Source organism: Saccostrea cucullata, unplaced genomic scaffold (genome assembly GCF_032062105.1).
Source record: "Saccostrea cucullata isolate Sc308-1 unplaced genomic scaffold, CSIRO_AGI_Scuc_v1 ctg73, whole genome shotgun sequence".
Lineage (NCBI taxonomy): Eukaryota > Metazoa > Mollusca > Bivalvia > Ostreida > Ostreidae > Saccostrea > Saccostrea cuccullata.
The window spans coordinates 154,244-168,098 of NW_026930974.1; the positions used below are offsets into that span (position 1 = coordinate 154,244).

The following is a 13,855-nucleotide window of genomic DNA, read 5'->3' on the forward strand; positions in this document are numbered from 1 at the left end:
CTAATCCTACTTCTCAATGTCTCTACTTAGTGATAAAGGCTTTTTTTTTCAAAATAGAAAAAAACAGAAATGGATAAATATCTCTTTCACTTTTAGCAAGGTATAATTATGATTTAGGACAAGGATATAATGCCTGAAATGCTCAGTTGATATAGTATCTAACTTGGCAGAGAATTTGACTAGTGATACAAAAGTACACTTGAACTTCAGCATCTCAAACTCCGTTATCTTCTACATGTATACCATGGATATGTCAAAGTGATGTGGAAGTCCCAATTACTGTAAACCAACTTTTATTCGCGTGCGAGAAATTTTCGCGAGGTTCACGAGAGCTCCGTCATCGCGATTATTTCTCGCCGCGAACCGGTCCTAAAAGTCTATATGCCTCTAAACAACAGATCTAAAATAGGCTTGGTCGTGAAAATTAATCGTCGCGAACTAGTTTATCCACGGTAAATCGTGAAATTAAGTCGCCACAAATAAAAATTGGTTTACAGTATATATAATAATTCTTGAAGTATTGAATCCTCAAATATCTTGAAGTTTTTTCTCAGACCCATCATGGTTCGAGATAACTAAGTTTAAATGTATTAGTTTTGATTAACAGTCCAGCCAAATATTTTTCTAATTTAGTTACATAATCTGGTAATATTGACCACACTAGACCTGCTGGTGAAAGTCCTGCCTGATGAAGACAATTTAAAGGAGGAAGGAATGTAATGGTTTGGGCCCTGGATATTGGCCTGTGTAACTCCATGGGTAGAGCACCTGACTAGTGATGATGAGGTACCAGGTTCAATTCCCATTCCAGCCACACATTTTCTTCTTATCTATTACAGTTTTATCACTTCCTTGCTGGTAATCACCATGCAAAATGACTTTGAAAGGCATTCATAGATCCAATTTAATTTCACCCCCCTACCCCCTCCCCATCCCCCTCCCAACAGACCCTGCTGCCTTGTATTCTGTGTTACCTGGTTAGTATTCAGTGGTTCCAGTACCTTCCTCTCACTTTCAACATCACTACCATTATGCTGTGGGGACAATCTAGTGAAAAATCAGAAAATAATCATTAATCTCTCAATCTGAATGATATGCTTGAAAACAAATCTATATTGCAAAATGTCTCTGAAATGCATTAGCAATATTAAATAAATCTATTAAATATACAAGTATGTGGTTCATTTTTCATCAAGATAGGTTACAAGAGACCAACTAATTCACTGAAAATTGCTGTACAATTTATTGAAAAACCTATCTTTATGGAAACTACACATACATAGACTGATAACTGTGTAATTTCTTACTGTTTAGCGGGACTAGCATTGAGGGAGGAGTTGGCCGAGGTATCCAGCGACTCGGGGGGAGGAGTTATTGCCCTTTCCTTCCTCTGTTCCTCTGGAGAGGAGGGGGGCGTGCCTGTGTATAAAGGTCGCTTTGTGTTAGATATTTCACTTTTAGCCCTCACTGAGGGAGGGGGAGGGGCCCGCCTCTTTTTGACGGGGAGAGTATTAGTTTTCTTTTCAGGTTCTACAGAGCCGGCAGTTTCAAAGGGGTTATACGACTGACTAGTGGTTAGAGGAGTGGTAGAGTCATTAGTGGAGTTTTTCTCGTTAAAAGGGTTAGTGGCATCATCGTCTTCTTCTTCTTCATCGCTCTCATCGAAAGGATTCAGAGAAGCAGGCTTCTTTTCTATCAGAGGCACTGAAAAGCAGAGAAAGTTGCAAGAGTCAGACAGCTTGAAGAATTAAGAATAAAAATTAGGAAAAATTAATAAGATGAAGACTTCAGATTTTATAATGCTTTGAAAACAATAAATAACTGATTTGTTTGCACAAGAGGACAAAAATATAGAATAAGAGGAAAAGAAATATTCATGCCAAAATTCATCTATCAATTTGAGACAAAAAAATCTAAGCATTATTATGATATAAAAGTAAAAGAGTTTGTCACATTCTAACATTCTTAAGGATCATTCAAAAACAAAGGAAAAACATTCACTCAAAATAATGTTTACTTCAAAGTATTCATGAGCTGCAAGGTTTTTTTTTAATTTAACATGCATTTTAAAATCAAGGAGACAAAAAAAAATCACAATTCATAGCATCAAAAAAAAAAAAAAATGACAGAAGTTACAATGCAAATCAAATTTGCAAATCAAAATAATGTAGATAGAAATAAAGAGAAATAAAGCCAGGCACACGATACCACAGAAGTCATCACATTCCAGCTCAAGGTCATCTTCAAAGGGATTTCTAAACGGATTACCATCGTCTTGGTTACTGCTGAGCTTGGATATATCCGAGGCGAGCTCTGAGATTCCAGTGGAGAACTCTTTACTGGTTCCCTCCTCCTCTTCTTCCTCCAGATCGTCCATGACGGCGATGTCAGTCCTCCCGATACTCATCAGACTGGCCACCGACTGCATGTCCTCATCCCTGTGTGAAGAATCATATAGGGTTATATAGGGGAAGGAGGAAAATGTTTATAAGTGTCTACTGGAACACACTAAGCTGCTTATATTTATAAACAAACAAAAAAGGTTTACAAGTTCAATGAATATGTAACAAGTTCCTAAATTTTGCTATCATATTTTCTTATTTATATCACGGGGATAGCAGTCACTTTTTTAAAAACAAAATTACACAGTAAAATATGATAAGGTCTATACAGAGGTACCGTAGAACTTCCTTAAGCAGAGGGAATGGGGGGTTCCATGAATGAGTTACATGACCTGATGAGGGGGTGGGGTTGGGTGTATGACTTACGTGGCCTTTCCTTCTCTCAGGAACAGACAGGACAGTGTAAACTGTAATGTAGCGCTGACAATCTTCTTTGTCGTAGGTTTCAGGGTCAGTTTCATCGTGTGCTGGGTCGGGACGGAGGAGGCAAACTCCTTCATGTTGATTGGTCCAGTGGCCAGAATCTTCCTCCTCCCGGCACGGGATTGCTGTTAAATAAAAATACATAGGTAATCAGAGATTACAGAGCTCACCTTAACAAATGTTTGTCTTTAAGTAAGGCAAAGTCCCACATCAAACTAATAATTAAGAAATGAATTTCATTTTTGAAGTTTTATGAGGACATAAACTACCACACTTCATGCTGGCATATTTCATGAAGCGCATTAGCGCTTCATGATAAATATGCCGGCAAAAAATAACTTTTTTGGTTTCAAATTCTATCCTGTCTGACATTTTTTTTTTAGAAATCTTACTGTACTGCACTTCAAATTCCTTTGGTTGTTAAAGGAAAATACAAAATTGTTTACTCAAAAAAATTTCAATTAGTATATATATTCATAACATGAAGTGATCTAAATAATTTCTGCATTTCAGGCAGTTGTTGAAGGTACGTAAACATGTACATATTTAAATCCCCCTCTAACCAGGAAGTATAAACACCTGACAGGTAGATAACACAGGTATGTCACGTGATCAGTGTGTATATATAGACTGCACTTGGAGATCGATCAAGGACGGCCGCCATTACTCGAGTCAGGTAGGAAACTCTAGTAGTATTTCTATGCATAACAGTTGAGAGTCATTGAAAATTCAGTAGTACAGGCTTAAACTATGGGAATAAGATTTCATTCCCAAAAAATTCAATGAACCTTGTAAATGTAATATGATGATTTGTTTATTTACATGTTGATATATTTGCCAATGGCCTAAACAGAAATGTTTGTTATACTTTAGAATTTGTTCCTATACAAATCTATAGGAAACAAGAGGCCCATGGGCATTATAGGTCACCTGAGCATCATGCAACAACTTTCAAATGATTGAATTTGGTTCATGTTTTTAGCTAGATGCTATGGCATTCACAATTTTGAAAGAGGCACCATTGCTAATCATAACTATACACTTAGCAAATGTTTAGTTTGGTAAGGGAACAAAAATGCATGTCAACTAATCAGTAATATTCAACAATAATCGTGAGTGCCCCTGCCACAAATGAACCCCTGACCCTAGGTCTACACATTGCACAATTTTTGAAATGCACACTTGCTTATCAAAAATGTTTGATTAATACCAAGGAGCAGATTTCAAACAATTCATTTTTAGTATATAAGTAGAGCCTCCCCCCCCCTTTGGTATCCCTGACCCAGGGGCCTTGAAATTCACAATTCTGGAAGAAAAGCCCTTGCACATCATAACCATATAAATAGTTCATCTGCTTATTACCCAGGAGTAGAGAAAAAGATTTTTATAGATGTTATGTATTTTCACTATATAATCATTATAGAACCACACCCTAACACCATAACCCCTGACCCTGGGGTCATAAAATTCACAATTTTGGTAGAAGCATAGCATGCTCATCATAACTATGTCCTTAATTAGTTTATTTAATACCCAGAAGCAGAGAAGAAGCTTTTCAAAGAATAAATGCATTTTCACTATATAATCAATAGAGCCCCGCCTTAACACCAGAACCCCTGACCCTGGGGTCATAAAATTCACAATTTTGACAGAAGCACTCTTGCTCATCATAACTATGAACTTAGTTAGTTTATTTAATACCTAGAAGCAGATTTTCAAAGATTTAATGCATTTTCACTACATAATCAATAGAGCCCACCTCAGGTGATCAGAGTACATATAACACCAGAATTCCTGACCCAGGGGCCATAAAATTTACACTTTTTGTAGAGACACTCTCGCTTATCATAACTATGTACTTAATTAGTTTATTTAATACTCAGGAACAGAGAAGAAGATTTTCAAAGAAATAATGCATTTTCACTATACATTCAATAGAGCCCCGCCTTAACATCAGAACCCCTGACCCTGGGGCCATGAATTTCACAATTTTGGTAGAGGCACTCTTGCTGATCATAACTATGAACTTAATTAGTTTATTTAATACCCAGGAGCAGAGAAGCATACCCAGGAGCAGAGAAGAAGATTTTCAAAGAATTAATGCATTTTCACTATATAATCAATAGAGCCCCACCCTAACACCAGAACCCCTGACCCTGAGGCCATGAATTTCACAATTTTGGTAGAGGACTCAATGCTAATTACAATCATACCAGCAGTTTGACTGCTTGATGTCCAGGAGTAAAAAAGAAGATTTTTAAAGATTGCACTAATTTTAATGGTTTTTGCCCCATCCCCCAGGCCCCAGGGGGGCAGGCAAACAGTCTGGTTCTTAGGTCTGACAAAACAAATGCTGCCCTCAAACTCAGTCAATAAATGTATATTATTATAATCATTAAAGTTAAATTTTTTATGTTTCAGTCACAAAATCTAATGATGGACCCCCATAGCAGTGCCCAGGATGTGATACGATGTGACCTGTGTGAGACTGCTGTGGTACAGATGCACTGTGATACGTGTCTTGTCAACCTGTGTAAGGCCTGTGTGGGAGAACACATCTCAACAGATGAATCCAAGGATCACAAAGTTGTTAAGTTTAAGGCCAGGAAATCCACTCCCCTCTACCCTGGTTGTAAATTCCATGATCAAGAACAATGTAAAATGTACTGTAATCAATGTGACATTCCTGTCTGCCATAAGTGCATTGCATCTGATCAACATCTAGGTCATAAGGTATCAGAAATCTTAAAAGTTGTGGATGAAAGAAAGAATAAATTCATGAAAGAACAATCTGAATTAAATGAGACAATTTATCCCATCTATCAAGACATTGCCTCTGATGTACAAAACAGAATGAGTAAGTTAGAAAAGGAATATGGGGATCTATCAACAGCCATAACGAAACATGGAGAGGACTTGCACAGAGAAATTGACAAACTTGTCAAGAAACTTAAAGCTGAAGTTGATGAGATGAAAAACACACAGTTACAAACTCTACAGAAACATTTGGATGAAATAAACAAGAACATTTCTGATATCAAGAATGAAATTGATTCGATGGAAATTGCTAAAGACACCAATGACTTGTCAAAACTGTTTAGTGTAACATTAAAAGTACACACATACAGAAATCTTCCAAACAAAATTATACCATCTTTACCTAAATTTATTCCAGGAAAGATACATGGAGATGAACTTGGTAAAATGTTTGGAGCATTATCCTCAAGTTCTTTAACATCTGATAAACATGGCTACAGCATGAAGACAACACAGAAATCACCAGAAGCTGGATCCTCTCCTCCAGTCAAACAGCTGCTTGATGAACCAGAGACTGTCACCACCATAGACACTGGGTATGATACACTTTACAATATGGCCTGTCTGAGTGATGAAGAAATCTGGACAAGTAGAAATGACAGCACAGTGAAACTCTACAGCATCAATCAGGGATCACTACTCAAGTCAATCACAACCAAGTCAGGGAAAAACCCATCTAGCATAGCAGTGACAAAAGGTGGAGATCTGGTTTATACTGATTATCATGATAGAACTGTGAACATTGTGAAGAATGAGAAGATAGAGGAGGTGATCAGACTACAGAACTGGAGACCTAGAGGTGTCTGTAGTACCTCCTCTGGTGACCTCCTGGTTATCATGGAAAGTGATGATAACAAACAAACAAAACTTGTCCGTTACTCTGGCTTCACAGAAAAACAAACCATTCAGTTTGATGATAAAGGTAAACCTCTCTATTTATCTGCTACTTATTTTAGCAGATTCTTTACAGAGAACAGGAACCAGGATATCTGTGTGTCTGATGAGAGAACTAAAGCAATAGTGGTGGTCAATCAGGCCGGGAAACTGAGATTCAGGTACACTGGACATACTCCTGCTCCAAGGAATAAACCATTTGACCCACGAGGAATCACCACAGACAGTCAGAGTCACATCCTTATAGTTGATTATAATAATGACTGTGTCCATATCATAGACCAGGATGGACAGTTCCTCCGTTACATAGAATGTGGACTGAGTGATCCCTGGGGACTGTGTACAGATACAAATGACAATCTGTTTGTTACTCAGTTGGGAAACAGTCAAGTGAAGAAAATCAAATATCTGCAATGAAATGCATTACTGAATTGTGCTCTATATAATTAAATAAAGACATATGTATGTATCAGTATGCTGAACCAAAGAATCTTACAATAATAAATATTTCAGTTTCGTTATCAATGTGTATCTTTAATCATTTAAAAAATGATAACGTACACAGGAAATAATTGAAATTCAAGAGATTTACAATATATTGTTCTGAAGGACAGATGATACAAACAAAGCTTTTCTCTGGAGGAGACTTAATTAATATCATGTCACAAGTTTAGAAAAGTGGATATTTCTTAGAATTTTTTCTCCAAAGAACTGGAAAATGAAATAGACTTGGAAAATATTAGTAATATTTCAATAAAAAAACAAATACGAGGGGTGATCAAAAAGTTCGCGAACAAAGTGAACGACTTCCATAAAACAAATAAAATTAGGTTTCAGTGTTCATTATTTGTGTAAGTAGCCCTCTCTGATTTTAATGCATATTTGCCACCATTCTACACGGGTTGGTCCCCCGAATGGCTACTCGGAAAAAACAACAAGTAATTATCACACTCAATTAAGGGGCCCTCTAAGGGGTACAGGTAGACTTACCTGTGTTTACCTGGATAACCAATATTTCATAAATCAGATATATTCATTCAATTTTATTTTAATTAAGATTTTTTTTCATTTTCCGAAACATACTGAATAAAAAATAGATAAATAAATATAAATAGATAAAATTAAGATTTAAGAGAAATAAAATGTTTATTGTACTTTTAATTTTATTTTTTTTCATAACTAATCAATAGTATTGATTGAGAATTTACAAAATTATTATCCCCTTTTTGTGATTCATTTTTAAACTCTTTTAAATAAATCAATACAAATTTCTTAAAATAATATAGATATTTATGTATGATAAATAAAGTGTTTCTATAAAGTTTTGTATAATTTAATTCATTTATTTATCATTTTTAATTATCAAAACATTCTTTTAAATCATCATGAAAAACAGAAGTTTATATTTCAATTTTTATAATAAATATACGGACTCTGCATCTGAACTTCTTCACCTTGGATAGTGATCCCTTAGTTGTGATGAAACATATAAAGATGGACTAAATAAATTGTAAATATTGTAAATATGTGTGATATGAAAGTGAAACAGTGCTATTGAATATATAATGTGAAAGTCAGTGCTGCTTAACAATAGAACCTCAAGAAAATTTATAGTTTTTTAATATGTTTTGTGCTTGTAAAATTAATTAAAAAATATGTATACAAAATATCTATTCATACTAGTGCTCAAATAAAAAAAATGAATTAAAAAGCCATTTTATTTTATTTGAATTCTTTTAGATTATTCATACAGGTAAGTCTACCTGTACCCCTTAGAGGGCCCCTTAATTGAGTGTGATAATTACTTGTTGTTTTTTCCGAGTAGTCATTCGGGGAATAAACCTTCTACACATGCGTGAATCACATGATCCAGGCAGTCACGTGACATGCCCTGAAACATTCTGTTCATAGATGCTAAAATATTTTTTGGAGTCTTATATTTCTTACCATGCAAGTTCATTTTAATAATAAGAATGGCCCATTTGTCAAAATTGACCTAATCTCAGAGATAGGATGGTTGGATAAGGATATCCTTTCCTAAAAAGAATGATGATGACCATCACAACCCGAGATCTCTGTCTTAGGAACATCGTTTAACAAATATGGATATAGTTGAAGGGGTCTTCTTTTTATCATATTCAATATGTTAAAAGTCAAAATTAAAAGATATTTTAGGTATTTAAAAATAATATTATTGTTAAGATATTCAACCATTTTTCTAACTGTAACTTTGCAATCTTTCATAACAAATAGCCTTACAAAGGACACATCTTTTCCCAAGCTTGCTTTCGCTGTGGTACAAAACAAACATCATTTTTAACTATCTCCATCCCTTCACTAAAACAATCAATCCAATTCATGATTGAACGTCTGGAAAGTCTATTGTCTTCATAAACCTTGTTCAAATTATTATAAGATACATACTTCAAAGGAATTTCCAGTTTATATGTTAAACTTTACAGCCGTTTGTTGCTCGAGTAAGACAGACAACCATTTTTTGTCACAAGTAATCTACATATTGATGTAATTTTCACATTGCGATGTCACAATGAAGGAGAAAATCATTACTTTTTATATGCTATTTATAGAACATGTGCATGACTATAGGTGTGTCAAATATCATTCTGATCTGAATTGTGGTTTTGAAAATATAGAGATGGTTTGCAAACTTTTTGATCTACCCTCGTATACATAAATCACACTCAGCAGAGGTTACAGGTGAAAACGAATTTCAGAATATGTTACATTGATGCTAAATATACTATATAGCACCTATATACTTTTATTCACGTGTGATAAATATTTGCGAGCAGCTTCAACTCGCAAATATTAATCGCCATGAACCAATCATTTTGCTTAGTGTTTGTAGAGAATGTTTCCTCAGTCGCGAAAATTAATCGTCACGGATTGATTTCAAACTGACAAATCGTGAATAAAAGATCACAAAAATAATAGTTGGTTTACAGTATTTCTATGTAAGCTTTGATTGGCCATTGTGGCCCTGCCCTATCCCCACGGTCATGATTTGAACAAGATTAAATCTACATTACCTGAGCATGCTTCCATATAAATATGGGTAATCATGGCTTTGCTATTCGTGAGAAGAAGATTTTTAAAGAGTTTTCCTATATATTTCTATGTAAACCTTGATCAGCCATTGTGGCCCCACCCTACCCCTGGGGGTCATGATTAGAACAAACTTTAATCTACACTACATGAAGATGCTTCCATATAAATATGATTTATCATGGCTTTACTATTTTTGAGAAGATTTTCAAAGAATTTTTCCTATATATTTCTATGTAAATCTTTGGTCAGCCATTGTAGCCCCGCCCTATCCCTGGTGGTCATGATTTGGAAAAACTTGAATCTACACTACCAGAAGATTTTTCCCCATATGTTTCATCTTTCCTGGTAAAGTGGTTCTTGAGAAAGTTTTTAAAGCATGCCACCAGATTTAAACTAGTTTTGAATTATTTCCCCTTAAAGGCAGCAATGCCTTTCATTTGAACAAACTTGAATCCCCTTTACCCAAGGATGCTTTGTGGCAAGTAGAAAGACAGGTAGACGGACAGACAGATGGACGCTGGGCAAAATGTGATCAGAAAAGCTCACTTAATTGAGCTTTCAGCTCAGGTGAGCTAAAAACCTTAACCTGGGATGCCTAGTCTGAGGTGAGCTAACAATAGATTTCACAGTTCTGTTACTGGATTATTAGAAATGAGAGAGCATAGGATGAGCAGGGCAGTATTAGTGGGGTTGATATCTTAAACTTATACCCATATGTGTACTATTAGTTACATAGTCTTTTAGAGACAGGGTATGGGATGATACCTGGTTAGTAAATTTCATACATGGCGAGGCGGAGCCGAGTCAGTATGAAATTTACTAACCAGGTATCATCCCATACCCTGTCACTAAAAGACTATGTAACAAATTTACCCCACCGATGAAACATTCCCGTTTTATCTGTGGTTTATAAGTGATTTTCTGTGCTAAATGCTTTATCAGGCTTATACTGTGCCTATTATGACATCACGCTATGTTTGTTACGTAATACATCGACCGGGTATAGATTTACAACTGACCGGGTATAAGCAATCCACCTCCTTTAGGTGACAGACTTTAACCAATCGTAAGCCAGGATTTCACAGAAAAATCAACAGAGGTGGGATAATTGTGCATACACTTAGATGTACACATTTTTTGTAATTTGTCTGTTGAGATTTTTATGACATGTGACAAGTACTTGTACACCATGATCAATGTCTCTGTTTCAACTTTTTAGAAGTTTTGTTGCCTCAGTTTGATTTTAGTTCATAAACAAGACATGATTAAAATAAGTGCCCATGAAACTAAACATCCAAACTAATGTATAACAACTACATTTTCACACATAAATTGACTGATTTTTATTATTAAAGCTACATGTTTTCACTTATGTGTAGATGCCATTCTACAAGTTCTGAAAACTTGTCATCACTAAAATTTATGACATAATACACTAGGAATTTTGGGAATTTCCCCACTAGATGTACCCGTACATGTACACGTATGAAATCTCAACTTCTCTATTACATGTATCTCTCTTAAGGTATACCTTTACTCAGATGACTAAAAATTCCACTGATAAGAACGATAAATCACCTATTGCACATTGTACACCTATGATTCTTGTGTTAAATGTCAATTTCAAATAACTAGGTCAATGACCTCGTTTTCATGCTATAGTGGCCCCTGAGTATTTCTCGGAAAATACCTTAAATTTTGACACTATAATGACCATTTTTTCTTCACTCACAAAATATTACAAGCAACAAAACTCTTTAAATAATGAAACATTACAGCAATGGAACAGCGTTGCTTCATATAAAGAAATTATTAGAGTTTGGGTCATAAACATGATAGTTATGACAGTCCGAATTTCCTCTGTCATATTTATATTTTTTCCCCTTTTTTAATCGAATATTACAAAAATGTGACTGATAAGAACTTCATATTATTTATAGCCCCAGGTTACTTTCGTTACCCTAATTCTCTTGGTATTAATATTATATTGGGTCAATGATCAAATTATTGAGATATGTTGTCTGGAATGGTTTTTGTACATATTTTTGAATTTCTTTATTTCATTGCAGTCAATTATATGAAATAATTTATGAGCTTTAACGCATATAATATTTGCAAAATGATGTCTTAAAATAGATGTAACCTTTACTTTGTGATTAATATTGCAAGAAATAAAAATTTTGACAAAAAATGAAAAATTAAAAATGTAGTCCGAATTTCCTCTGCAGTACCATACATTGACTTTTGTTCCTGTATAATTTCTTCAAACAATAAAATATTAAATTTTCGAATTAATATTGAGATAAAACTTAGTTATTTTATCCATTTAGAACAATCTTTGATTTAACATATTATACTTCATAAAATTTCCTTTCTGATTTCTGAAACCTGAGTAAAGGTCATCCTTAATGCTAAAATTTCCAGTTGCTGCTAAACCTATTTTGGCCCTTACTGTCAATGTCTCCACTCACACAGACTTATTTTCTTTCTTGACAATATTGTCACTAACATGAGTACAAGCTTATCTCCCTTATTAAAGACATCATAACTCACACTCTCCCTTAGAGCTTACGTCTTCAATTTGGAAGACCCACTCTTTGTCTTCATACTCCACATGCTGACTGTCTCGGAACAAGGTCACCTGGATCTCGATGTTCTCCGGAACGGTCCACGTCACCAGGCCTCTGTAGGGATTCCGTATAGTGGGCTCCCATGTGTGTAGCTGCAGAAATAACCAATCAAAGGCTTCATCATTTCATATTAAATAACATATCAAAGGCTTCATCATTTCACGTTAAACAAGTTAACTAACAAAAATTTATTAAAAGATTTTTCAGCCAATACCACTGAAAATTTTGGTCCATAATGTGTACACAATTTGTGAATGAAAATTTTGACCACAATTTTACCCTCACAAAGCAGAGGTGGAAAAAATTTTGCCTTCTTTGAAATTTATATTCTTATTGCTTATGAAGAGATGTGTGCCCTTTGATACACTACAGTAGATACTCATTTTTTCCACACAACAGAGTGACAAGGGCAACACTTAATCAACATTTTCTTTTTCTGTACATGTATCTTTCATTGTCAACACACTAAGAGAACACTTAGACCTGTCTGTCATGTACAGTAGTGTCTCATTCAAAACAAACTTCCTTAACCTCTCAGGTTACGCTAGTTTCAGATGAAATACATTACCACCGCTGCAATATCAGTTAAGAACATAGACTATGTGTACCTGTGTTGGATTTCAAGGTCACTCACCTTTGTTGACCTGTGCCGGCTTCTTCTGGTCCATACAATACACAGTTTGTTAGGCTGCCTGCAGAGAAAGTCAATGGGATGAAATATAATCTATTATTAAAAACAAGCAACAATATTAAAAGTTGAGTTATTTACCACATATTTTGGCATTTATATATAAGCCTTAAACATTGCTGAAGAGTTTAAAAAATCATCTCCAAATATTCATCCCCCCCCCCTTCAAAAAAAAAATTACTTATACATACTTAAATATACATTTCACAGATGTTTTCTCATAAAGAGAAGATTGCTTTCCAGCTTTCATACCTCATAATACATAAAGACTGTTTCAATTACATTTTTAAGGTCTTCCGTTTCAGACGGAAGACCTTATAGTGATTCTACTGTTTTTTCTTCTTTTTATTATTTTTTTTCCCAAATCTTGTCGGCAAGATTTCTCAGAGATGGCTGGACGGATTTTTCTGAAATTTTCAGGGATGATAAAGAATGAAAATACCCCGAGACGTTTTTTTCATTTTTTCAAAATTCACTTCCGGTCGTCAGATATGTCCGATTTCCGCTTTTTTCAAAAATATTTGATCCGAGTGAGATCTCAGAAACGGTAAGAGATTAAGACACCAAACTTTCAGGGATGATAGATCTTGATAAGTAGGCAAATCCATTTGGGTTAAGATCATCCGTCGTCACTTCCGGTTGTCACAGGAAGTGTTTATAAATATCTAAAATTTCAACTTTTCTTTTTTGAAACTTTTTTTGCATCACATGATAGCATTTTACTTGTAGTGTTGAAATATATCAGTCGCACGGGAACCAAAAACGGCAACTTCCGGTTATAAGAGAAAAACTACAGAATTTGAGTATTTTTCTTTCCCATAAATATTTTTTATAGATAAAGTATTTGGAATGATTTTTGGATATGTTATTTAGATTGCAAATGCCTACAGTAACATCAAATATCTTTGTAAAATTCACTTCCGGTAGGGGTG

The 13,855-nt window shown here is 34.9% G+C and overlaps 2 protein-coding genes across 8 annotated transcripts in view; one reads left to right on the plus strand and one right to left on the minus strand.

Moving 5' to 3' along the window:
- The window catches only part of LOC134230819 (EH domain-binding protein 1-like), a 57,007-nt gene that overhangs the window by 36,536 nt on the left and 6,616 nt on the right, over positions 1 to 13,855 (minus strand). For 5 of the 7 annotated variants that reach the window (XR_009984424.1, XM_062712674.1, XM_062712676.1 and 2 more), the window contains exons 3-8: positions 12,870 to 12,927; positions 12,178 to 12,327; positions 2,769 to 2,950; positions 2,209 to 2,438; positions 1,308 to 1,704; positions 975 to 1,047 (exon numbers count right to left, since the gene is read on the minus strand). Coding sequence is in view for 6 of the 7 variants with exons in the window: in XM_062712674.1 (XP_062568658.1) it covers positions 975 to 1,047; positions 1,308 to 1,704; positions 2,209 to 2,438; positions 2,769 to 2,950; positions 12,178 to 12,327; positions 12,870 to 12,927 (1,090 nt within the window). In the remaining variant the exon portion in view is untranslated. The remainder of the gene's footprint in view (positions 1 to 974; positions 1,048 to 1,307; positions 1,705 to 2,208; positions 2,439 to 2,768; positions 2,951 to 12,177; positions 12,328 to 12,869; positions 12,928 to 13,855) is intronic. The other 2 variants (XM_062712677.1, XM_062712675.1) reach the window with 2 other exon arrangements.
- On the plus strand, positions 3,468 to 7,073 carry LOC134230804 (uncharacterized). The gene is made up of 2 exons (XM_062712655.1): positions 3,468 to 3,501; positions 5,247 to 7,073. Exon 2 carries the CDS (start codon positions 5,259 to 5,261, stop codon positions 6,951 to 6,953), a length of 1,695 nt encoding a protein of 564 aa, XP_062568639.1. The 5' UTR covers positions 3,468 to 3,501; positions 5,247 to 5,258; the 3' UTR covers positions 6,954 to 7,073.

What these genes read in the sequence shown, in the direction of transcription:
- LOC134230804 (XM_062712655.1), top strand. Translation starts at nt 5,259, where the DNA reads ATGATGGACCCCCATAGCAGTGCCCAGGATGTGATACGATGTGACCTG.